At 42.2% G+C, this 27,567-nt stretch overlaps 1 protein-coding gene across 2 annotated transcripts in view; it reads right to left on the reverse strand.

Annotated features, from left to right (window-relative positions):
* The window catches only part of ubxn4 (UBX domain protein 4), a 70,556-nt gene that overhangs the window by 22,016 nt on the left and 20,973 nt on the right, over positions 1-27,567 (reverse strand). For both annotated transcript variants that reach the window (XM_061692213.1, XM_061692212.1), the window contains exons 8-11: positions 24,611-24,772; positions 16,742-16,854; positions 2,171-2,273; positions 679-810 (exon numbers count right to left, since the gene is read on the reverse strand). In XM_061692213.1, coding sequence (XP_061548197.1) covers positions 679-810; positions 2,171-2,273; positions 16,742-16,854; positions 24,611-24,772 — 510 coding nt within the window. The remainder of the gene's footprint in view (positions 1-678; positions 811-2,170; positions 2,274-16,741; positions 16,855-24,610; positions 24,773-27,567) is intronic.

Here is a 27,567-nt window from a genome sequence, read left to right on the forward strand (position 1 = left end):
TCTGCTCAACAGTCATAACGAAGCCTTCTGACGTGTATAAAAGGAGTTAGCTCAAATAAACGAGGTGTGTCATTCAGTGAACCTGCACTCTGGTGTACTATTTTTTCCTCTTTTTTTGGTCAAGGACCAAAAACGCGCAAGGACGATTGAAGCTAGGACGATTGAAGGTTCAATGATCTATTGAACATTGACATTTTATTACGTCCTTAACAGTTCCTTTGGCTTCATGGTGCCGTTTATACTCTGATGTTCTCTGACTGCTGAGGTCTTCACAAAAAAGCTGTATTTACACTGACATGAGATTACATCCAAGTGGACTCTCTATTTAGCATTTAGGTGACTTATGGAGGAAGGAAAATGGTTGTGCTGGATTTGATTTAGGGGTATCAGAGTAAAGGGGTCTGAATACAATTGCGAAACAACATTTGTCAGATTTTTATTCGAATAATTATTTGAAAACCAATAATTTTCCCTCAAATTCACAATTATGTGCCACATTGTGTTAATCTACTGCATGAAATCCCAATTGAAGTACCTTTGTGGTTGCAACGTGACAAATGGTGGAAACGTTCAAGGAGTATAAATGTTTTGCCAGACTCCGTAAATACTTGAGTCCATACAATGTTGTATTATGATGTGGGACAATTAGTTACATTTAGATAGATAAAGTCTACTCACAGGCAGAAGTACAATGGATGAACTTGGAGCAAGTTGCAGCTCCAATAAAGTCTTATTAAGGTCTTCACTGGTGAATTCCCTTCTCGGGAACATGGTGGCCATTGAAAGGTTGCCATAGCGGCTTCCAATTTCCTAAAAAAAGAATAAGAAGACAAAAAAAAACAATTTCTTTAGCCACACAATCAATAAAAAGAGATGTGGCATTGTAAAGCTAGGCAGTAAAGGATAGTAAGTTTAAGAATGACAACCACTGAGAAGGCTGGAAATGTAATTTAAAATATTTCCTCACAGGATCTCTGTCAGAGATCAAGTATGTTGAAGAAGCCACACGTTTTTTTGATCGGAAAGTAAAGGAGTTAAATTTGCAAGGTCTTGAGAGCACAGTACAGGCAACCTAAGCACCATATTGCAAAGACAAACTTGGAATGTTATGCTTCCAAAACACCCTACTGTCAGCATTTAATGGGTGAAACTGCCTCAGGGAGCATTAAAAAAAACTTTACGTCTGCTGACAGTAATTACTGGATGCAGATATTTAATGTTTAGAATGACAAAAAATACACATTTACAGCTTATACAATATAAAGTGCTCCATAGAACACACTTGACTCAATACACATACATAAAATGAGCTTGTCTTCATCTAACATGCACACAATACACCAAAAAATCCCAGACACCTATTTTCATGCAATATGTGAATGCACACAAACAAAATTTTGGACTGTGGTTATGCAGAAACTCTTGTATATTTTCAACTGCAGAATTCCACTTTCCCCAAGATTCTGCTTACTCTGTGATTTTGGCATAATCAACCTCCCAAATAAATATTGACAGTCAATACTTGTTACGTTTGCTATCGTTTAGAAAACAATTTGACTAAACTGGACAATCTATCAATATTAATCATTGGTTAACTGGACGGGCCTCCCGGTGTGCGCTGGGGGTGGATTCGCTCATGTTCCGTAGGTGCTGGGGTGGTGCCAGCTGGCGTCCGCTTTGGTTCCCTGTTCTGTCCTCTCTATCTATCTATCTATCTATCTATATCTATATCTCTTTATCTATATCTATATATATACAGATATATATAAACACACACACACATGTATATATACACACACACATATCTACATATATATACCCTTGAAAGAGGGCATTATACACAGGTTGCGGCAGCGGTCCAGGATCTAAGGACCTAAGATACCAGCTCTGCTCTGACTGCTCATGTCATTGTGACATCCCGGTAATAGGTGTCGGCAGATGAAAAGGCGAGGTCCTCTTATGACGCGGATGGCCGAAGAAGACCGATAGGGGACTCTCAATGCACTCTTGTATTATACACCCGTCCAAAAATTATCCAGGCCCGAAACCCAAAGATCCGCTGAAAAAGCTTGATGTCACTTGGTGGAATGGCCAAGCAGGTTGCTGACAAGAGTCAAAACTTTGACTGAGGGCAAGGGCCTACACATATCATTAACTGAAGTTTACTGACCTGTATAACAAAATGTTGAGCTTCCTGAAGTCTGCTATGTGAGGAGAACTGGTTAGTGAAGGTTGAGCCATCTGGGAGGCGAAACTGGAGCCTTGTGATGTTACTGATGAATGCACAGATAGACACAAAAGGAATTATTGCAGAGAAGAATATCTGGCATAGTTAGTTTTCAATGTGGAGGTTATCTGAACATCCATTTCATAAACAAGCGAACTCAATGTGCTTTACATGATGAAATGCATTTAAAAATAAAAACATCTTAAAAGCATTTAAAAAGATAAAATTAAAAATACATTGCAAGAAAGATCATTTAAAAGTGTAAATGCTCTAAAATACTCAATCAAAGGCATGAGAAAAAATATTTTTTAACCTGGACCGACACTGACAGGGTGACTTCACTTTTGTTGGCAACCTATGCCATTTATGTGCAGCATAGCAGCTAAAAGCTGCTTCACCATGTTTGCTTTGGACTCTGCGCTCGACTATCTGTCCTGCGTTTGTAGATCTCAGTGTCCTACTGGGTTTATATTCCATTAGCTCATCTTTAATGTATTCAGGACCTAAGCCATTTTGTGATTTATTGACCAGTAGCAGAAATTTAAAGTCAATTCTAAAGCTCACTGGGAGCCAGTGTAGAGACTTTAGAACTCCAATTCTAATCTCTTTGTTCTTGTTGGAACCCGAGCTGCAGTAGTTTATGCTATTTTGTGGAGTACAATCAGAAGACTATTACAATAGTCAGACACAATTAAATGCTGTTATAGTGACTGATTTGATATGACTGTTGAAGGTCAGGTCGGAAGCAATCAGCACATCAAGGTTTCGGACTTGGTCTGTTTTTTCAAAGAGAGTAACTCCAGGTATTTACGAACGGAAATTCTCCTTACTGCCAAAAACAATTATTTTGGTTTTGTTGTGGTTTAATTGAAGGAAATTTTGGTTCATTCATTTATTTGTTTGATTTAAAACACACCTCAATTGAACTGTCATCTGGAGACACTGTTAGACACAGACTCTTTCCAAAAAATTTGAAAGGTTTGGAAAGGTTTGTTTGTTTCCATAGTTCCATTCAAAAAGTTAAAATTTCACAAATTATAGATTCAGGGCCCACAATTTAAACAATTTCAAGTATTTATTTATTTTTACAAAGTTTGGGCCTCCAGCTCATAAAACCCACAAAATCATCCATCCATCCATTTTCTACTAGGGTCTTCTACGCCAAAACGGACTGCAGATTTACACCGATACATTTACATTATTTTTTTCAAACATAATAACAGGTATAATGGGTTTTACAGTGCACTAGCTTTAGCTGACCTTAATATTTACAAGCATCCTCTTGATACATTGACATAACTTACAGTATCTAATGTCTTTAAACGACTTTGAAAAGCTCTCTTTCATTCATACGAGATCTTTCTCCTTCCTAATTTTCCATTTCCAGCCACCAGAAGTTTTCTTTTCTGCCCTTCCATAATTAGTTATTTGTCATCAGATGACATGGGTGTGGTAACAATTGATTGAAAGAGTCAAGTGTTTCTTGTCATTATAATGAAAGGTAGCAAGAGCACACAAAATGTAAAAATACAAATTACTATGACTAAGACATTTGCAACATTTGGTACGCGCAGAGGGGGTGGTGTGTCCGTGTGTTTGTGTCAGCAGTCTGACTTGTTGGCACATAACTGACACTGATACTTCGTCTCCTTTCTGCATCAAGTGTACTTACAATGGGTACGGGGAAGTATTCAGACCCCTTAAATTTTCCACTCTTTGTTATATTGCAGCAATTTGCTAAAATAATTTCAGTTCCTTTTTTCCTCATTAATGTACACACAGCACACCATATTAACAGAAAAAAAACTGAATTGTTGACATTTTTAAGATTTATTAAAAAAATATATATATCACACAGCCATAAGTATTCAGACCCTTTGCTCAGTATTTAGTAGAAGCACCCTTTTGAGCAAATACAGGCATGAGTCTTTTTGGGAATGATGCAACAAGTTTTTCACACCTGGATTTGGGGATCCTCTGCCATTCCTCCTTGCAGATCCTCTCTAGTTCTGTCAGGTTGGATGGTGAACGGTGGTAGCAATTTTCAGGACTCTCCAGAGATGCTCAATTGGGTTTAAGTCACGGCTCTGGCTGGGCCATTTAAGAACAGTCATAGAGTTGTTCTGAAGCCGCTCCTTCGTTATTTTAGCTGTGTGGTTAGGGTCCTTGTCTTGTTGGAAGTGGAACCTTCAGCCCTGTCTGAGGTCCTGAGCACTCTGGAGAAGGTTTTTGTCCAGGATATCCCTGTACTCGGCCACATTCATCTTTCCTTCGATTGCAACTAGTCGTCCTGTTCCTGCAGCTGAAAAACACCCCCACAGCATGATGCTGCCACCACCATGATTCACTGATGGAACTGTAATGGACAGGTGATGAGCAGTGCCTGGTTTTCTCCACACATACGGCTTAGAATTAAGGCCAAAACGGGGTATCTTGGTCTCATCCGACCCGAAAATCTATCTTTTTTTTTAGCAAACTCCATGCGGGCTTTCATGTGTCTTGCAGAGGCTTCCGTCGGGCCACTCTGCCATAAAGCCCCGACTGGTGGAGGGCTGCAGTAATGGTTGACTTTCTAGAACTTTCGTCCATCTCCCGACTGCATCTCTGGAGCTCAGCCACAGTGGTCTTTGGGTTCTTCTTTGGCTTGACGGCCAGCTCTAAGAAGGGTTCTGGTCATCCCAAACCTCTTTCATTTAAGGATTATGGAAGCCACTGTGCTCTTAAGAACCTTAAGTGGAGCAGAATCTTTTTTTGTAACCTTGGCCAGATCTGTGCCTTACCACAATTCTGTCTTTGAACTCTTCAGGCAGTTCCCTTGATCTCATGATTGCCATTTGCTTTGACATGCACTGTGAGCTAGCTGTAAGGTCTTACAGAGACAGGTGTGTGGCTTTCCTAATCAAGTCCAATCAGTATAATCAAACACAGCTGGACTACAATGAAGGTCTAGAACCATCTGAAGGATGATCAGAAGAAATGGACAGCACCCGAATTAAATATATGAGTGTCACAGCAAAGGGTCTGAATACTTATGGCTGTGTGATATTTCAGTTTTTCTTTTTTCATAAATCTGTAAAAATGTCAACAATTAAATTTTTTTCTGTCAATATGGGGTGCAGTGTGTACATTGAGGAAAAAAATTAACTTAAATAATTTTAGCAAATGGCTGCAATATAAAGAGTCAAAAATTTAAGGGGTCTGAATACTTTCCGTACCCACTGTATAGCAGTCTACACAGTCTAAGCTTGTAACTCGACTTTCTTTGTCTCATTCCTTTAACCAACTTTCTGTTTCTTGTACAACCCCAATTCCAATGAAGTTGTGACGTTGTGTTAAACATAAATAAAAACAGAATACAATGACTTGCGAATCAAGTTAGACCTATATTTAATTGGATATACTACAAAGACAAGATATTTAATGTTCAAACTGATAAACCTCATTGTTTTTAGCAAATAATCATTATCTTAGAATTTTATGGCTGCAACACATTCCAGAAAAGCTGGGACGGGCTCATGTTTACCACTGTGTTACGTCACCTTTTCTTTTAACAACATTCAACAAACGTTTGGGAACTGAAGACACTAATTGTTGAAGCTTTGTGAGGTGAAATTCTTTCCCATTCTTGCTTGATGTACAGCTTCAGCTGTTCAACAGTCCGGGGTCTCCGGTGTCGTATTTTACGCTTCATAATGCGCCACACATTCTCAATGGGAGACAGGTCTGGACTGCAGGCAAGCCAGTCTAGTACCCGCACTCCTTTACTACAAAGCCACGCTGTTGTAACACGTGCAGAATGTGGTTTGGCGTTGTCTTGCTGAAATAAGCAGGGGCGACCATGAAAAAGATGTTGCTTGGATGGCAACATATGTTTCTCCAAAACCTGTAGTACCGTTCAGCATTAATGGTGCCTTCACAGATGTGTAAGTTAACCCATGCCATTGGCACTAACACAGCCCCATATCATCACAGATGCTGGCTTTGCGTCCATAACAGTCCGGATGGTTCTTTTCCTCTTTGGCCCGGAGGACACTATTTCCAAAAACAATTTGAAATGTGGACTCGTCGGACCACAGAACACTTTTCCACTTTGCATAAGTCAGCCAGAGAAGCCGGCCGTGTTTCTGGGTGTTGTTGATAAATGGCTTTTGCTTTGTATATATAGTTTTAAGTTGCACTTACGGATGTAGCGACGAACTGTATTTACTGACATTGTTTTTTTCTCAAGTGTTCCTGAGCCCATGTGGTGTTATCTTTTACACATTGATGTCCGTTTTTGATGCAGTGCCGCCTGAGGGATCGAAGGTCACGGGCATTCAATGTTGGCTTTCGGCCTTGCCGCTTGCCGATTTCTCCAGTTTCACTGAACCTTTTGACGATATTATGGACCGTAGATGATGAAATCCCGAAATTCCTTGCAATTGTACTTTGAGGAACATTGTCCTTAAACTGTTCGACTAATTTCTCACGCACTTGTTCACAAAGAGGTGAACCTCGCCCCATCTTTGCTTGTGAATTACTGAACAATTCAGGGAAGCTTACACTCAATCATGGCACCCACCTGTTCCCAATTAGCCTGATCACCTGTGGGATGTTCCAAACAGGTATTAACCCGTACCAAAATCCGATAAACCAAAGTTCTTGGCTCCCATGACCTTAAGATGAATTCATGCTTTCCGCATTTGCATGTCCGCAGGGAGCGCTTAGGTCCACGTGACGTAAATACCATCAACCACCCCTGTGCACAAAAGAATGCGCAGACTCCTCTGCGCGAAAGATGGTTAGGGTAAATGTATATTTAATAAATGTAGAGAAGTAAAATTTAAAGTTGCCAGTTGGCGAAGTTGAAGAAGAGGTGGAAAGGGGGTTCTTTGGCAGAAGAGAAGAGGAAAGCACAGAGCCTAGAACTGAATGTGGGGACTTTGAATGTTGGGACTATGACAGGAAAATCTCGGGAGTTGGTTGACATGATAATTAGGAGAAAGGTTGATATATTGTGTTTCCATGAGACCAGGTGGAAAGGCAGTAAGGCGAGAAGTTTAGGGGCAGGGTTTAAATAATTTTACCATGGTGTAGATGGGAAGAGAAATGGAGTCGGGGTTATTTTCAAGAAAGAGTTGGTTAAGAATGTCTTGGAGGTGAAAAGAGTATCAGATCGAGTGATGAGGCTGAAACTTGAAATTGAGGGAGTTATGTATAATGTGACTAGTGGCTATGCCCCACAGGTAGGATGTGACCTAGAGGTGAAAAAGAAATTCTGGAAGGAGCTAGACGGAGTAGTTCTGAGCATCCCAGACAGAGAGAGAGTCGTGATTGGTGCAGATTGTAATGGACATGTTGGTGAGGGAAATAGGGGTGATGAAGAAGTGATGGATAAGTACAGCATCCAGGAAAGGAACTTGGGAGGGACAGATGGTGGTAGACTTTGCAAAAAGGATGAAAATGACTGTAGTGAACACTTTTTTCCAGTATAGGCAGGAACATAGGGTGACCTACAAGAGCAGAGGTAGAAGCACACAGGTGGATTACATCTTGTGCAGACGATGTAATCCGAAGGAGGTTACTGACTGTAAGGTAGTGGTAGGGGAGACAGCTAGACAGCATAGGATGGTGGTGTGTAAAATGACTCTGGTGGTGGGGAGGAAGATTAGGAAGACAAAGGCCGAGCAGAGAACCATGTGGTGGAAGCTAAGACAGGACGAGTGTTGCGCGGCTTTTCGGGAAAAGGTGAGACAGGCTCTCGGTGGACGGGAGGAGCTTCCAGAAGACTAGACCACTGTAGCCATGGTGATCAGAGAGGCAAGGCATGAGAGTACTTGGTGTATCTTCTGGCAGGAAAGGAGATTAGGAGACTTGGTGGTGGAACCTCACAGTACAGGAAATCATACAAGGAAAAAGGTTAGCTAAGAAGAAGTGGGACACTGAGAGGACCGAGGAGAGGCGAAAGGAATACATTGAGATGAGACACAGGGTAAAGGTAGAGGTAGCAAAGGCCAAACAAGAGGCATATGATGACATGTATGGCAGGTTGGACACTAAAGAAGGAGAAAATGATCTATACAGGTTGGCCAGACAGAGGGATAGAGATGGGAAGGATGTGCAGCAGGTTAGGGTGATTCAGGATAGAGATGGAAATATGTTGATGGAAAAGTACAGAGGTCAGAAGGAGCTACATTGTGTCTTTGTAGATCTAGAGAAAACCTATGACAGAGTACCCAGAGAAGAACTGTGGTACTGCATGCGGAAGTCTGGAGTGGGAGAGAAGTATGTTAGAATAATACAGGACATGTACGAGGGCAGCAGAACAGTGGTGAGGTGTGCTGTAGGTGTGACAGACAAATTTAAGTTGGACGTGGGACTGCATCAGGGATCAGCCCTTAGCCCCTTCCTGTTTGCAGAGGTGATGGATAGGCTGAAAGATGAGGTTAGACTGGAATCCCCAAGGACCATTATGTTTGCAGATGACATTGTGCTCTGCAGTGAAAGCAGGGAGCAGGTAGAGGAACAGTTAGAAAGATGGAGGCATGCACTGGAAAGCAGAGGAATGAAGATCAGCCGAAGTAAAACAGAATATATGTGCATGAATGAGAGGGGTGGCGGGGGAAGAGTGAGACTACAGGGAGAAGAGATAGCAAGGGTAGAGGACTTTAAATACTTGGGGTCAACCGTCCAGAGCAATGGTGAGCGTGGTCAGGAAGTGAAGAAACAGGTCCAAGCAGGTTGGAACGGGTGAAGGAAGGTGTCAGGTGTGTTATGTGACAGAAGAGTCTCTGCTTGGATGAAGGGCAAAGTTTATAAAACAGTGGTGAGGCCAGCCATGATGTACGGACTAGAGACAGTGGCACTGAAGAGACAACAGGAAGCAGAGCTGGAGGTGGCGGAAATGAAGATGTTGAGGTTCGCTCTCGAAGTGACCAGGTTGGATATAATTAGAAATTAGCTCATCAGAGGGACAGCCGAGGTTCGATGTTTTGGAGACAAAGTTAGAGAGGGCAGACTTGGATGGTTTGGACATGTCCAGAGGAGAAATAGTGAGTATATTGGTAGAAGGATGATGAGGATGGAGCTGCCAGGCAAGAGAGCTAGAGGAAGACCAAAGAGAAGGTTGATGGATGTTGTGAGGGAAGACATGAGGGCAGTTGGTGTTCGAGAGGAGAATGCAGGAGATTGGCTTACATGGAAAATGATGACGCGCTGTGGTGACCCCTAAAGGGACAAGCCGAAAGGAAAAGAAGAAGTAAAATTGAAAGTTGCCAGAAATATGAATAATGAACTTAAGTACAGATGTGAAAATTTTACTGAAGTACAGTCATGAAGTATTAGTTATCTGTTAGAGTACAATACTGGTAGTAGGCGCCTGTGCTTCCAGAAGTGCAGCTAAAAACAACAGCACTTACAGTATACTTCAAACAGTTCATGAACTCTAAAAACGAATAAACCTTGCTGCAGGAGGACACTGAGTGGGGACTTGACCCTGCTTTTTAACAGACATTATTGTGAAAGTGAACCATTTGAACTGTGAGCTGCAAGGCAAAGGTAAGATTGATGTGACAAGTGCTCTAATGCATTTAAAGCTTTAAAATCAGATTAATATTTTCTCTGTGCATTTACAGAAAAAAATGGTGCTACACTTTCCTTCAGTGCAGATGGTACTGAAAGACCGCGCTTATGCATCTGATACTTGACAAAGTTGTCGAAAAGTACTCTCAAGTCATAAACAGACTTAGGCAAGAGTTTGAGAACAGGTTTTGTGACCTTTGTCAGGTTCAGCCTTGTGTGTCGTTCATTTTTAACCCTTTCCTGAACTTGGACACAACGTACTTTACATTGTTGAGTAATTGTTGAGGTTTTCAACTTGTTTGGATCAACCGATCTGTGCGACTGTGCATTTTCTGATATGAACGTCATAAAAAGCAAACAAAACAGACCTTACTACACCTGCAAGACTCACTCAGAGTTACAGTATCAAATTACATCCCAGATTACAATACACTGGTGCATAGCATGGAATGCCAGGCTCCATTCAAACAGACAAAGAAACAGAGATGTTCTCAGTGGCAAAATGGCAGTGCCAGGGCAAAACTAAATTCAAATATTGATTCTTTTTTTTATTTTTAAATGCTTCAGATTTGGGTGCAGGTTAAAAAACTGATAAGATTAAAAAATCTGAAAGCATATCTTTGTATGTTACATAATTCACAAGTTTGTAGAAACATGTTAGTCCATGATTTGTAAACAAATTGTTAGTGGTGGAGTGAGAATTGAGTGAAATTGAGTGAGATTTCCTACAGTTGAAAGAAATAGTGTTGAGTATTGATATTTGTTTGATTCCTAAATCTGTTAATACTGTAAGAAATCATGAACATGATCAATGTCTTCAGTAAGTGTGACAATGAAAAATGATTCATAAAAACATACATAATTAAACTTAATTTGAGGAAATTTGCTATTTCATAAGTGTAGTCTATACCCGGCTGACACCGACAGCAGTGGTACTGCTACTGGCAAGAGCATCATTATACAATAATACATTTTTACAACATATGCAATTAAATCAATAAGTCAATATTCTACTGTACTAAGCTTTTTCTTTTTACAATTCAATATTAAAAGAAATATTTGTTCTTGATATCAATTCCTAACCCTTTATAACATTTAGGCCTGGACTATAGGAATGAGTAATTTGTTGGCAATATCCAATGTTGTGTTGGTCATACTATAGAATAATTTATTTGTTGTATTGTGTGAATAACACTGAAGATAAACTTCCTCCCGAAAAATCGCATGTTAAATCGCAATCTCAATATTTGTTTAAAACAAACAAACAAAAAGGACTAAGTGACAAAAACTGTCTTAGTGTGGATAAAGGTTTAGCCACATAAACACGTGATGTTGTTTCTAACTACACACGTGTGGCTAAGACAATTATGACTTTAACAGTGAAATCCGACTTACGCGGAAATTCGTGTTACGTCGCCAGCGTAGGAACGGAACTAGTTCGTAAATCGAGGACTTCCTGTGTATAAAAAAATAAAAAATAAATTCAAAAAAGTCATTGTAGTGTTAATACTTAGATTTACTAATGAAATTAACATTGCAAAGATAAATTATGCAGGAAAGCTAGAAAAACAGTTTACTGCTCACGACTCTAAAACAGTCTGGCGTGGATTACATTCGCTAACCAACAACAAGCGACCATTCCCCCAGGCAGCGAACAATAAAGGGCTAGCTGATGACTTGACTGCAGATTTGAAAAGGACACTCTCACACCCCACACCCACCCAGCCGCACCACCGACCACCATCAAACACCTCTGACATTGACCATCCACGAACAGGACGTGAGACGTATCTTCAAACAACCAAATATCAACAAAGCGGCAGGCCCAGACCTTGTGTCCCCATCCTGCCTCAAAGCATGCGCAGACCAGCGCGCTCCTGTCTTCACACAGATCTTCAATAGGGCTCTGGAACTGTGTGAAACACCATCCTGTTTCAAACGCTTCACCATCATCCTATACCCCAAGAAACCTACAATCTCAGGTCTGAATGACTACAGGCCTGTTGCCCTGACATCTGTAGTCATGAAGTCCTTTGAACGTCTCTCTCGTGCTGGACCACCATAAGAGCGTCACAAGTCCCCTGCTGGAGCCCCTGCAGTTTGCCTATCGAGCAAACAGGTCTGTGGATGACGCAGTCAACATGGGACTGCACTTCATCCAGGAAGACTTCAACGGCGCGGGGACCTACGCGAGGATACTGGTCATGGACAACACCATCATCCATGAACTCCTCTCCTCCAAGCTTCTCCAGCTTAGCGTCTCGCCTGCCATCTGCCAGTGCATTTACAGCTTCCTGACGGGCAGGACACAGCAGGTGAGGCTGGGGGATACCACCTCATCTACACGCACCACCAGCACCGGGGTCCTCTCCCCGCTCTTCAAGAACTACTGCACCTCGGCTGTCAAAACTCCTGAAGTGTGCAGATGACACTACAGTCATCGGCCTCATCAAAGACAGTGAGTCTGCATATCGACAGGAAGTGGAGCGGCTGGAGCGGTGGTGTGGCCAACACAACCTGGAGCTGAACACGCTCAAGACTGTAGAGATGATTGCGGACTTGAGGAGGCATCCTTCGTCCCAGCTGCCCTGTGTCAACCGTCGAGACCTTCACGTTACTGGGAATTACAGTCTCTCAGGACCTGAAGTGGGAGACAAAGATCAACTCCATCCTCAAAAAGACCCATCAGAGGATGTACATCCTGCAGTTTCTGAGAAAGCATGGCCTGCCACAGGAGGCCATTCTACACAGCAGTCATCAAATCAGTCCTGTGTTCATCCATCAGTCTGGTTTGGTGCTACCATAAAAAAGGACACACGCCGACTGCAACGGACAGTCAAAACTGCTGAAATAATTGTCGGTACCCCCCCTACCTACCCTTGAGGACTTGCCTGCTGCCAGAACTAAGACAAGAGCATGCAAAAGCCTCTTGGACTATCCACATCCCGGTCACTACCTCTTCCACCTCCTTCCCTCAGGTAGGCGCTGTCGAACAATGCAAACAAAACTAGCAGAAATTCCAACAGCTTCTTCCCTCTTGCCATTAACTTCTTAAACAGTTAATTTACAATTCCATTGTAAAATGCTGGCAATTTTGTCTTGAGATTGTAGTCACATCTCTGCTGGGCCAATTATACATTACTCGTGCACTCACTGTTGCAAACACTTGCCACCCTGCACTATTTTCATATCTGTTGTTGACCAATACTGGCCACTCATGTGCTTGAAAAGTATCTGCAGCATTTGCACAATGGTCACTGTACCAGATTATTGCTCTATTAGTCATTTCAAATTGCTCTAAATTGCTATAGGACTGAATCATTGGCACAATTGTCAAAAAAAAGTATCGGCATTACCACATTACTGGTAACCTTTCATTGCTCAGTGACTCTCTGTACTGTTTTTACGTCTCAAAAGTATTTTCTGTCAAATGGTTGTCTGTTGTCATACTATATATAGCGGCTCAAACTACCGGAGACAAATTCCTTGTTTGTTTTTGACATACTATCATGAGATTATTCTGATTCTGATATTTCGAATACACGCTGATATATCGGATAACGCTTATCCAATATTGGTATTGCCCCCCCCCCCCCAAAAAAAAACATATGGGTTTGGCTACAGCCAAGACAGACTTCGAGAAGATGAACTGAGAGTGAAAAATGGACAAGCGCGGCTCGAGATGAAGAAAACAGCTCAAACCGAATTCATTTGCTGGGTGAAGTGGCCCTTTGCTACACTTACGAGTCTAAGGCTGGACGATATTGGTAGAAAATTACATATTTTTTGTTTAACCTGCAATATATATTGCCATGTGAAAAAATACACGATAACATACCCGTGACATGTCAAAACCAGCACACATTTCTCTTGTTCCCCCTCTATGATTTTTGGGCCGTTTATAGTAGTTTCAGTAGAAAATAAATTATGCAAAAAGTATACTGAGTCATTTGTGTGAAGTCTACCAGTATTTAAATGCACTGTAGTATTGAGTAGTTAATAGTGCAGTATATATATTTCCAAAAAAATAATTCCAAAATAAAATTAATATGGAAAGGTTTATTTATTTCCATAATTCCATTCAAAAAGTTAAACTTTCATAGATTATAGATTCAGAGCCCACAATTTAAACAATTACAAGTATTTATTTATTTTTACATAATTTGGGCTTTCAGCTCATAAAACCCACAAAATCGGAAATTCAAAAAATTAGAATACTGTGAGGAAATCAGCCCAAACTTTGCAGGCCATAAATGTTGTAAACTGAGTGTCACACACCAATCATCTACTAAACTCAAAGCACCTGCACAGGTTTCCCCAGGTGTCATTAAATTGCTTCAGTTTGGTTCAATTGTCTCAGTGGGGTTCAATCTGGGGAAGACTGCAGACTTGACAACTGGCCAGAAGACCATCATTGATACCCTCCATAGGATTCGTAAAACCAAAAAAGTACATAGCTAAGGAGGCTGGCTGTTCACAGACTGCATATCAATGGAAAGTCTAGTGCAGTGATTCTCAACCAGTGGCCAGTGAGCGCTCTTCCGGTGTACAATATTCCCTCGTTTTTCGCGGTTAATAGGGACCAGAACCCCCCGCGAAAGGTGAAAACCCGCAAAGTAGGATTTGCAACCCCCCAGGAATTTTCGTGGATGTGGATAGCAGAATGTTTAAAATATGTAAACAGTATTTATACTCAATTATTTGAGACAAAGATTAAAACAGTACACGTATTTACTGAAATCTTTAATTATAAAACCTTATACAGTAATTAACATTTATTATACAGTAATTAACATTCATCAACATTGCCTTCTGAGAGAGGCAAAGAGGCTTGTGTTGGTGGCGGAGGAGAGGCTCTCACTTGACTCGGAGACTTTTCTGCTGGAGGCGGTGACGGTGTAGCTGGGGTTTTTACCTTACCTTAAAGCATAAAACCTGCAGCATTGCCACACATGATGACAGTCACATGGTCCTTGTGGGCTTTGAAGCCTGGCTTCTTCACTCTGTCCTTGAAGAGGAATGTACGCGAAGGCATCCTCTTCCAAGAAAGGCGGTTCATCCATGTTAAAAACTTGAAAAAGTGAGCCTCCCTCACTGATGAGGTTAGGAAACTCTTCCTCTACGTAACGACGAGCAGCATCGTTGTCAGCAGAGGAAGCCTCACCCTACAGAAACACGCTTCTGAGGCCATATCTTTTTTGAAATGTTTCGAACCAGCCTTTGCTGGCTGAAAAGCCTCGTCCTCGAGGAGGCGAATCACTCCTGGCAGTGCTAGTACTGGCTTCGTCAGCACCTTCTTCAGCCTCTTCATTGTCGTCATCTGGCAAGATTTGGTCGTAGAGAGCTTTGGCCTTTGTCCTGATAATATTAGTGTCCAAACTCACTGTCTTTTCCCTGCAATCAGCAAGGCCAATGCAGCTTCCATTTTCACTATTCTCTTATTACGAGGAGTTACCACACGTTTTGCTTCCTTATTGAAGGTTATTAAAGCAGTTTTGCAGATGTTTGATTCCTCTTTCTTTATGTACCGCACTGTAGATTCATTCACGCCATAATTCCGTGCCACAGATGCATAACTTCTGCCGTCTTTGATCAAATCTAAAAGTTTCACTTTTTTGCTGATGTCATCATCTTCTTCTTCCTCTTGGGTGCCTTGAAGGAAGCTTTCGCAGGGGCACAGCCCTTCAGCGGCATTGTAAGGGCATGCTTAACTAATCAAAAAAATTATCGCTTAAACAAAAAAAGTTATTGCGAACACAACATCGTGGACGAGACTGGCGAGACACAACAAGGGAAGATGCTGGGTGAGGCTGCGATGATGCGCAGCCAATCAGCTCACGGCGTGCCCTCTCCAGGTCGGGGATGAGATCCCGCCCCAAGTGGAGGAGTTCAAGTATCTTGGGGTCTTGTTCACGAGTGAGGGAAGAATGGAACGGGATATCGACAGGCGGATCGGTGCAGCGTCTGCAGTGATGCGGACTTTGTATCGGTCTGTTGTGGTAAAGAAGGAGCTAAGCCGAAAGGCGAAGCTCTCAATTTACCGGTCGATCTACGTTCCTACCCTCACCTATGGTCACGAGCTGTGGGTCATGACCGAAAGAACAAGATCCCGGATACAATCGGCCGAAATGAGTTTCCTCCACAGGGTGTCCGGGCTCTCCCTTAGAGATAGGGTGAGAAGCTCGGTCATCCGGGAGGATCTCCGCCACATCGAGAGGAGCCAGATGAGGTGGCTGGGGCATGTGATTCGGATGCCTCCCGGACGCCTCCCTGGTGAGGTATTCCGGGCATGTCCCACCAAATGTAATCTGTTGCAACGTGCATGAGTTTCATTCTGAAGAGCGATACAGGAAACGCAGCTGCTGTACATTATTTCCCGTGTCCACATTCATAGTTATCATACTATGACATCAGTAACAGTCTGGGCTGCTCCACGTGTTGTTTGAAGCTGTTATAGTTTACCGGAATGGCGTTAATCTTATTTGCATGGTCTCTGGTGGCCTTTTTATTTTATTTTATTTTTTTAATATTACAGTTGATTCATTGCATATTAGGTACACCAACATCACAGCAGACCCTGCTGTGATGACTATTACGCACACGTACATCGCGATGACGACGCTTAAACAATATATCGTGCAGCCTTAGTCTAAAGTAACAGGAAGAAGAAAGTAAATAATTTCACACTCCCACAACAAGGGCAGGTGTACAAAAATAAACTGAAAGTTTCAAGATCAACTTTGGTTAACCGCAGAGTGAAGTACACATTTGACATTGGGCCTGGGCGGAAAATCATGTCTGTTACTCCAAATCTGCAGGGACTTTTGTCAAACAAACAACAAAGACATATTCAAAATTAACACCCTAGAGAAGGATAAAAATCCTGAAAATGGATATGGTCTAGTGTCATCACAGTGTGAATGTAATGCTTCGAGACTATATTGGCAGATTTACCTCCTTGGCCTCGCAAAGGTACCCTTTATTGCTTCCAGCTCTGCCTGCAGTTTTACTTGCTGAGCCTTCTCCTCCAAGGATTTGGAATAACTGGCTGCTCTATCCACTCGATCCTGCAGAACAGAGGTAACAAAAATGTGAATTAAAAAAACAATATCAATTAAAATATTTCAATTATAATAATACATTTTAGTTTTTGTCTGGGGGGATTCCCCAGGCACCCGCAGAGCATTTAAAAATATATATATATTTTAACATAAATTAAGCAATCTGGAAGACTCTGAAGGGTACAATTAGGCAAAATAAAAAAAAAATTCTTCACACAGAAAAACATTTATTTACACCGCTCTAGTAAATGTTGAGGTAACAATTTAAGATTAAAGTTACATGTCATTTGATTGGTGAACTAGACCTAAACACGCTTAAATTGGATTGGAGCAAACAGTGCCAAATGTGGAAGTCGAAGTTGTAGTCTCGCACACGAAATAGTTGATAAATAAGCAATAATTGACAAGTAAAAGTAGTGAGCGACATTTAGGTTATTGTAATGGAGTAAAAGTACTGTGACTGTGTGGAATGGCTCTTGCTGGCAGCGTTCAAGGAGTACGAAACAGCCTATGACGTCAGCGACGGCGACCTCCTTGGTCCAGGAAAAACTCATCGGATCCATATGATTCACGTAAATGGCCTATTTTGAGTTCAAAACGGCGCATTTTGGCAAAAGGCGACTGATTTGCGTGTATGTTGTTGAAAATCCAGCCGGACAGAAAAGGGTTTTAGGGGACAGATAGAGGAATAGAGTGGACAAGGGGACTAGGGGTGAGAACCACAGCAGAACAATAGTGAGACAGTTTAGATATTTGAACACAAGTAACATTACAACAGTCATTTGTAGATTTTGGGGGGGACCCGGTGAGGACAGGCAATAACTAACCAAAAGAACAAGGGAGGACAGAAAAGGGCAGGACAGATTGTGGGAAAATGAGCAAGGCAGTGGTACTGATGAGTGGTGCGGTGGGATTGCTTTTTAGTGTCTAAACACCTGTAAGAACCTGTGAGTTGATATGTCAGTATAACCTGTGTTGTTAGTGATCCCAGCACAAGTAACCCCCAAAGCCAATAGTGTGTCTATTGAATTTATTCGGGAATGAACACCATATCACATGCATGTTCGTCAACTGGTGTACGGAGTTGGTGCGCCGGCACATCGAGGGAGGGTGAGCCCAGGGGGGTTGTCAGGAAGCCCGTCCAGCAGGGGACCCAACCAGGGGGATGCCACTGACCCCCCAGGACCCAGGGAGGTCGCCAGTGGTTCGATAAATAGTGCGAAAACCAGAGGCGAGAGAGGGCATCCTTGTCTAGTTCCTCTTTGTAAAGTGAAACTTTGTGATGTGACCCCATTTGTGGTGACAGTTGCTTTGGGTGAGTTGTATTACATTGTGAGCCAGTGACTATATGAATCACCGAAGCCTAATTTGTGAAGTACATCAAAAAGAAAAGACCAGTCAACTTTGTCAGAAGCTTTTTCTACATCTAGTGACAAGACAATAGTTTATAGATTATTACGCTGGGACATACTTATTAGGTTTATCAGTCGCCTGACATTGTTGGTGGAGCTCCATCCTTTAATGAAACCTGTTTGGTCAGAATGTATTAACTCAATCCCTGCCAGCCGTTTCCTGAGCAGGGAACACCTAGACTGTCAGGCATTTTGGAGCAATTTCACAAATCTTTCAAGCCCCACAGAATATTGTGTATTATGACGATGTAAACACCAAACCCACCAAAAGAAAGATCAGACTATTCTTTCATCAGAAAAAAAACGTTCGTCTCTAGCTTATCCCGTTCTTTATTAATTCTTCTTCTTTTCCTTTCGGCTTGTCCCGTTAGGGGTCGCCACAGCGCGTCATCCTTTTCCGATGTAAGCCTATCTCCTGCATCCTCCTCTCGAACACCAACTGCCATCATGTCTTCCCTCACGACATCCATCAACCTTCTCTTTGGTCTTCCTCGAGCTCTCTTGCCTGGCAGCTCCATCCTCATCATCCTTCTTCCAATATACTCACTATTTCTCCTCTGGACGTGTCCAAACCATTGAAGTCTGCGCTCTCTAACTTTGTCTCCAAAACATCGAACCTTGGCTGTCCCTCTGATGAGCTCATTTCTAATTTTATCCAACCTGGTCACTCCAAGAGCGAACCTCAACATCTTCATTTCCGCCACCTCCAGCTCTGCTTCCTGTTGTCTCTTCAGTGCCACTGTCTCTAATCCGTACATCATGGCTGGCCTCACTACTGTTTTATAAACTTTGCCCTTCATCCTAGCAGAGACTCTTCTGTCACATAACACACCTGACACCTTCCTCCACCCGTTCCAACCTGCTTTGACCCGTTTCTTCACTTCCTGACCACACTCACCATTGCTCTGGACGGTTGACCCCAAGTATTTAAAGTCCTCCACCCTTGCTATCGCTTCTCCCTGTAGCCTCATTCTTCCCCCACCAGCCCTCTCATTCATGCACATATATTCTGTTTTACTTCGGCTAATCTTCATTCCAGTGCATGCCTCCATCTCTCTAACTGTTCCTCCAGCTGCTCCCTGCTTTCACTGCAGATCACAATGTCATCTGCAAACATCATGGTCCACGGGGATTCCAGTCTAACCTCATCTGTCAGCCTATCCATCACCACTGCAAAAAGGAAGGGGCTCAGGGCTGATCCTTGATGCAGTCCCACGTCCACCTTAAATTCTTCTGTCACACCTACAGCACACCTCACCGCTGTTCTGCTGCCCTCGTACATGTCCTGTATTATTCTAACATACTTCTCTGCCACTCCAGACGTCCGCATGCAGTACCACAGTTCTTCTCTGGGTACTCTGTCATAGGCTTTCTCTAGATCTACAAAGACACAATGTAGCTCCTTCTGACCTTCTCTGTACTTTTCCATCAACATCCTCAAGGCAAATAATGCATCTGTGGTACTCTTTCTAGGCATGAAACCATACTGTTGCTCGCAAATACTCACTTCTGTCCTGAGTCTATCCTCCACTACTCTTTCCCATAACTTCATTGTGTGGCTCATCAACTTTATTCCTCTATAGTTGCCACAGCTCTGCACATCACCTTTGTTCTTAAAAATGGGCACCAGTACACTTTTCCTCCATTCCTCAGGCATCTTCTCAAGCACTAGAATTCTATTGAACAAGCTGGTCAAAAACTTCACAGCCACCTCTCCTAGATGCTTCCATACCTCCACAGGAATGTCATCAGGACCAACTGCCTTTCCATTTTTCATCCTCTTTAATGCCTTTCTAACTTCCCCCTTACTAATCATTGCCACTTCCTGGTCCACCACACTTACCTCTTCTACTCTCCCTTCTCTATCATTTTCCTCATTCATCAACGCCTCGAAGTATTCTTTCCATCTAGCAAGCACACTGCTGGCACCAGTCAACATATTTCCATCTCTATCCTTAATCACCCTAACCTGCTGCACATCCTTCCCATCTCTATCCCTCTGTCTGGCCAGCCTGTATAGATCCTTTTCTCCTTCTTTAGTGTCCAACCTGCCATACATGTCATCATATGCCTCTTGTTTTGCCTTTGCCACCTCTACCTTTGCCCTGTGTCGCATCTCAATGTATTCCTTTCGCCTCTCCTCGGTCCTCTCAGTGTCCCCCTTCTTCTTAGCTCTTTATTAATAAGTAGTCAAATATAGATTTGGCTGAAAGTAGCCTGTTTCTGGAGGAAAAGAACTGAGAAAACAGCCTTTTTGTGAAAGCAGACAGATCAACCAGAACAATGACACAAATATTTTTTTTCTTTAGTGAAAATCTCAAATCTCTCTTGCCTTGGCGTAATAAATTACTAGTACCGGAAGCTTTTTTGTTGTTTTTTGTTAGTGCCTCTCTTTTTCGCCATTATGTTTGCCTTTTTTCATTGTCTCTTGCACCTCACCTCCTCCTTCTTCTTCCTCTTCCTTTGAGGGAGGGATGTTCACCTCAAGGCATTGTTGGCCTCTACAGGGTGCCATTCATCATTGCAGTTATCCAGAGGCTTGATGATCACACATAAACTGCACAAGACCCTCCCTCACCAATCCCCGTTAAAAAGCACTATTGACATCTTTACACGGTATTGGCAGGTAATAGATGGATGCTTAATGATGTCTTTGGATGGCATTGGCAGGAAATGAGTTAACGACGGGAGACTTTTTTCTAGTCTGTTGGCTAAACCCTTGATTTTGATGTCTGTATTAATTAGTGACAGTGGTCGGTAATTAGCCGAATGAGTGGGGTCTTTCCCTGGTTTAAGGAGTAGTTTTATTGTGGTTGTATTAATATGGCTTCTAAATAGAAAAAACAAGATGGCTGCCGGGGTGCAGCCACACAGTTTGGCAGGTCCTGTGCGTTTGCTTAAAAAGTCATCCAAAGATCAAATAGGACCATGGATTATGCTATCAACGTATTCCTTTGCTGTTTGGATAACCCTGTATTTTCTGGTAAGTTCAACATGTCCAAGAAAAAGGGACACTCTAACCTTGTATCCAGCCAGATGGAGTCAGCACATGCTATTCACAAGGATACTGGACTATGGCCATGCCAGGCCACCCCACAGGTGAGCAGGAACAGGCTGTCACAGGCAAACCACTCCTGGGTGTTTTTAATCTCTTGCTGACACTTCTTTTGGCTGGTGATATTGAACTAAACCCTGGGCCAGTGCTAGCTGGGCCTCCACCTCTGCTACCTGGGCCAACATCACTGCCAACTGCGCCTTTACCTCGAGCAGCCGGGCTAACACCACTGCTAGATCAGCTAACATTATTGCTAGCTAGGCCTCCACCTCTACCGGCTGGGCCTCCACCTCTGCTAGCTGGGCCTCTACTACTGCCACCTGGGCCAACACCACTGCTAGTTGGACCAACACCACTGCTAGCTGGGCCTCCACCACTAATAGCTGGGCCTCCACCTCTGCTAGCTTGGCCTCTACCACTGCCACCTGGGCCTCTACCACTGCCACCTGGGCCTCCATCACTGCTAGCCGGGCCTCCACCACTGCTACCTGGGCCTCCACCATTGCCGGCTGGGCCTCCACCACTGCTAGCTGGGCTTCCGCCTCTGCTGGTTGGGCCTCTGTCTCTGCTAGCTGTACCTCCACCACTGCTGGCTGGGCCTCCACCTCTGCCGGCTGGGCCTCCACCTCTGCCGGCTGGGCCTCCTCCACTGCTGGCTGATGCGGAAGCTGGCAGCATAAAGGTATATGCAAACATTGCCAATAAAAGAAACGGGGGGCTGCCAAACCCCGCAATACTAAAGCACCGGAAATGCAGTGTGTTCCAAACCATTAATAGCTCTAAATTAATATGGGACTCAACTCTTGCTACTCCTATTGCCTCAATCATTAATCTTTAAATTTAATCTGGTCACTTTCCAAAGGCCTGGAAATCTGCTATTGTTACCCCTGTCTTTAAATCCGGTGACTCAACTTCTCTGAATAACTACTGACCTATAAGCATTCTTCCGGCCATTTCCAAAGTTGCAGAAAAATGGGTGTCAGAGCAGATTGTCCATTATTTAAACAGCAGCTCCCCCTCTCTCCATGCCATGCAGTTTGGTTTCAGATCCAAGCATTCCACTGAAATGGCTACATGCCTCTTTATTGAGAAAATAAAATCTTCTCTCGACAAGGGTGGAGTTGTAGGGGCGGTGTTCTTGGACCTCAGGAAAGCTTTCAATACAGTAAATCACTCTGTTCTTCTTATCAAGCTCTCAAAATTTAACTTCTCTCGCAAAGCTGTGAGCTGGATTTAATCATATCTGCATGACCGAACACAATCTGTATCAGTTAACAACTGCAGATCAGAGTCTCTTAGGCTAACCTGTGGAGACCCTCAGGGATCAATATTAGGCCCCCTTTTATTTAGTCTTTATATGAATGATTTACTCACTCTTTGTTCTGAAGCAGAGTGCGTAATGTATGCAGACGACACGGTTTTCTTTGTTCATGGTCGCTCCAAAGATACTGTTGCTGCTAAACTCACTAATACAATGTCCTGTGTCACAACTTGGTTGCAGGAGTGCTGTCTACAGCTAAAAATTTCTAAAACTGTAGGCATGTATTTCACTAAAACAAACAAGAGTATCACCTGACCCCGACATACTTGTTAATGGTGAAAAAATGCAAATTGTCAGCCAATACAAATATCTTGGGTTAATAATAGATTCACAGCTTTCCTTTAAAGCCCATATTGACCAATTGTGTAAAAATATAAAATTAAACCTCACAAATTTTCGTGCAATTCGAAATGAAATGTCAACTGAAGCCGCAAAAATTTACTTACATTCAATGACTTTAACTATTGCATAACCAGTTGGTCCCAGGCTGGTCAGAATGTAAAAAAAAACATTGGAAGTTTTGTACAAACAAGTAAAGTGATGGATAAAAAACAAGGCACTATCATCACTGTGCAATTTAAAAAAAAAATACAGTCTTTTAAACTGGGACAGTCTTCACATATTTGCAGATTTAAATTAGATTTATAAAGTACTGCATGATTTGGCTCCACCTCCTCTGGCTGAGTTCATCAGCCAAAGTAACAGCTCTGAGCGTGTCACTTGAGACTCTGTCAGAGGTGACTGTCTCATTCCTCTGTGCAGGAGCACTTTCAGTAAGTCAGCCTGGTCAGTGAGGAGCGCTGGTGAGTGGAACTCAGTACCCGAGGAGGTTAAACTGCTTACAACATACAAGGCCTTCACAAAAAAACTGAAAATGTGGCTAGTTAACACCTATAGCTGCCAACACTAAAAGACAAGTATGTTATGTTTTTTTTTTTTTTTTTTTGTTATGATCAAATAATTTGTGGTTTTATTCTCTCTTTATAGTATATTAAGTCTTTGATTATGTATCCTGTATTATATTGTCTTGTAGATGTATTTTACTGCTTTATTACATCATGGCCAAGGGACTACAGATGAAAACTGGCCTTCTGGCTTATTCTGGCTTTTTTAACCATGTGTACTTCATGTGTTTTATGAAATTGCATTGTCCCCTTTCAAATAAACTGATTATTATTAATAATAATAGACTTTATCTTTTATCTCTACTCTCATTCTGAAAAATAGTGGTTCTAGTATACACCAGAAATGTTTATAGAATTCTGTGGAAAAGCCATCATTGTCTGAAGCTCTACCTGTTGGCATATCGTTTAAGGCAGTGGTGTCAAACGTACTGCCCGCAGGCCAGAAGTAGTAACCTCACCCCCGACGGGCCAGATTGGTCTCCCGTGAGGAGAACACAATCACTGCTATTTTTCAATAAAAGTCACTTTTGTTGCTAATTTTGTCCACTGGAGGGTGCACTGACAACACTTAAATGCCATTGATGCACTTGTGAAGGGCAAATGATACCAGTGCTCTGCATTTTCAGGTAGTACCCTGTGCCCAATGCTCTTATTTTATTTGAATAGCTTTTAATTACTATATTCAAGAACTGCAGTGTTTTGTTTTTAAAATTTTTTAAATTATTTTTAGTTCATTATGTTATCTAAATTATTTATTTTTGCTATGATTTAATGTCATGTCATGGTTCTGTTGAGTTTATTTTAAATCATTGTCGCTGACTGGTTTAATTTATCGATGAAAACAAAACAATAGTAATATAGCATCAAGCCATTAGCACGTAAAATTTATTGTTACCCATCATGATGCATCACAATATAAAATCGAATTGTTGATACAATAATCGTAACTGAATCTAACTGTGAGTCCAGTGAAGGCTCACACCTCTATTTGGGATGTAATTTGCTCCTCCATTATCCTTTGGAAAATTCTTCTTTGTGTAAGGAAACCCAGAATGAAATACTTGATTACCATAGCAATTTGTTGTTTGACCCTCTCCCTGGCAACTTTATCCAACACCTTCTCACGGTTTCTCTCTTCCAGGAGTCGCTTGGTCTTCTCCTCTTCCTGTTCTCTCTTAAAGTCGTGCATATCCTTTGCCATCTTCTGCTGCTCCTTTGGCTTTTTAATCTCCTGTTATAGGACAGGACAGAACAAGGTCACAGCGAGTACAAAGTCATCATATTTAGGCCCAAATAAAACCGTAGATGGAAAGTAACAAAGTACAGATCGTTACTGTACTTAAGATTTTTCACGTATCTGTACTTTATTTTTGTGGAGACTTTTTACTTTTACTTCTGACTCTGTAAACACATGTATCTGTACTTTCTACTCTTTACATTTTTAAAATGAGCTTGTTACTTTTAAAACCTAAAGTTAGTGACGACGCAGTGTAAAAAGCAGAACGCTGAAAAAACGGAAGTAAGCGAGTCAAGCGCATCGCCATCATAGATACGACACTCCCCGATGACGACGTTAAGCTAGTGGGGCAAAGTGTCACCACATTGCATATAGCTAAGCTAGTGGGGGCAAAGTGTCAGCGCATTCCATTTTTGGAGACAGACGACATAGTCGGAAACCAAAATAACAAGGATGCCTGCCTCCACATTGTGCTGTGTACGGCTGCACGCGCACACACACACACACACACACACACACACCATACAATCACACTGAACTCTGAAATGGGAATAACCTTTCATAGGTAAGAATTTCTTTGGGGCTCTTTTTGCCTGTAATGAATGAACCACGTCACGCCCCCCGTTTGGCAGTGGGCAAATAAATGTGTCTGAAATCTAGCTTTTTTATTTTAAACTATTTATGTTGTACTATATATAACTTTATTTCAATAGTACAAATAATCTTTTCATTTTAGCCTACGTGTTTTTATTGTTGTTAGTTATGTCCACTGTGGCGGCACGGTGGGCGACTGGTTAGAGCGTCAGCCTCACAGTTCTGAGGACCCGGGTTCAATCCCCGGCCCCGCCTGTGTAGAGTTTGCATGTTCTCCCCGTGCCTGCGTGGGTTTTCTCCGGGCACTCCAGTTTCCTCCCACATCCCAAAAACATGCATTAATTGGAGACTCTAAATTGTCCGTAGGCATGACTGTGAGTGCGAATGGTTGTTTGTTTCTATGTGCCCTGTGATTGGCTAGCAACCAGTTCAGGGTGTAGCCTATCCAAGCTATCTTCGAGGAGGAGGCGGGGTAAACCCTAAACTGGTTGCCAGCCAATCGCAAGGCACACATAAACAAACAACCATCCGCACTGACATTCACACAATTTAGAGACTTCAATTAACCTACTATGCATGTTTTTGGGATGTGGGAGGAAACCGGAGTGCCCGGAGAAAACCCACACAGGCACGGGGAGAACATGCAAACTCCGCAAAGGCTGGGCCGGGGATTGAACCCTGGTCCTCAGAACTGTGAGGCAGACGGCCACCGTGCCGCAAATATCACTATATGTATTTTATAAATTGATTATTAATTTAATTTTATTTATTACTAAGGAAGTGGCTTCAGTACTTTTACCACAGTTGTTTTTTTGCACAAGTATCACAACTTAAGTAACAGTACTTAAGTACTGAATACCAGTACTTTTGACATCACTGGAGAAAACACACCTTCAGCTTTTAAGTCGGTATGTAGTCTGTATTTGGGAGGCTAACTTGTATTCCAAGTTGTCCTTGCCCTTTTTATGAATGATTGAAATGATTATGTTTCTCCAGAAATTGGGGATGGTTTTGCTTTCCAAATCCAATTTAATGTTTTTAGTCGTGTTTGAATTTGTTGGGTCTGGCATTGTTTTATACAATGTGGAGTATCTGTCTGTTCCTAGAAATTTCCCCTTCAGTCTCCCACTTGAAGTTCTTTTGTTACATTAGATATTTACACTACATTATATGTATTTACTTACGGCCACACTACCCTGAATATGCCCAATTTCGTCTGATCTCAGAAACTAAGTGTCGGACGCAGTTAATACAACCCCAATTCCAATTAAGTTGGGATGTTGTGTTAAACATAAATAAAAACAGAATACAATTATTTGCAAATCACGGTCAAACTATATTTAATTGAATACACTAAAAAGACAAGATATTTTATGTTCAAACTGATAAACAAATAATCATCAACTCAGAATTTTATGGCTGCAACACGTTCCAAAAAAGCTGAGACAGGGTCATGTTTACCACTGTGTTACATCCCCTTTTCTGTTAACTACATTCAATAAATGTTTGGGAACTGAGGAGACTAATTGTTGAAGCTTTGTAGGTGGAATTATTTCCCATTCTTGCTTGATGTACAGCTTCAGCTGTTCAACAGTCCGGGGTCTCCATTGTCGTATTTTACGCTTCATAATGCGCCACACATTTTCAAAGGGAGACAGGTCTGGACTGCAGGCACGCCAATCTAGTACCCGCACTCTTTTACTACGAAGCCACACTGTTGTAACACGTGCAGAATGTGGTTTGGCATTGTCTTGCTGAAATAAGCAGGGGCGTCCATGAAAAAGACATTGCTTGGATGGCAGCATATGTTTCTCCAAAACCTGTATGTACCTTTCAACATTAATGGTGCCTTCAAAGATGTCTCCAGATTCTCTGAACCATTTGATGATATTATGGACCGTAGATGATGAAATCCCTAAATTCCTTGCAATTGTACGTTGAGGAACATTGTCTTTAAACTGTTCGACTATTTTCTCACGCACTTGTTCACAAAGAGGTGAACCTCGCCCCATCTTTGCTTGTGAATGACAGGAATTTAAGGACGCTCCTTTTATACCCAATCATGGCACCCACCTGTTCCTAATTAGCCTGTTCACCTGTGAGATGTTCCAAACAGGTGTTTGATGAGCATTCCTCAACTTTCTCAGTCTTTTTTGCTACCTGTCCCAGCTTTTTTGGAACGTATTGCAGCCATA

Source organism: Phycodurus eques, chromosome 12 (assembly GCF_024500275.1).
Source record: "Phycodurus eques isolate BA_2022a chromosome 12, UOR_Pequ_1.1, whole genome shotgun sequence".
In the NCBI taxonomy this organism is placed as follows: domain Eukaryota; kingdom Metazoa; phylum Chordata; class Actinopteri; order Syngnathiformes; family Syngnathidae; genus Phycodurus; species Phycodurus eques.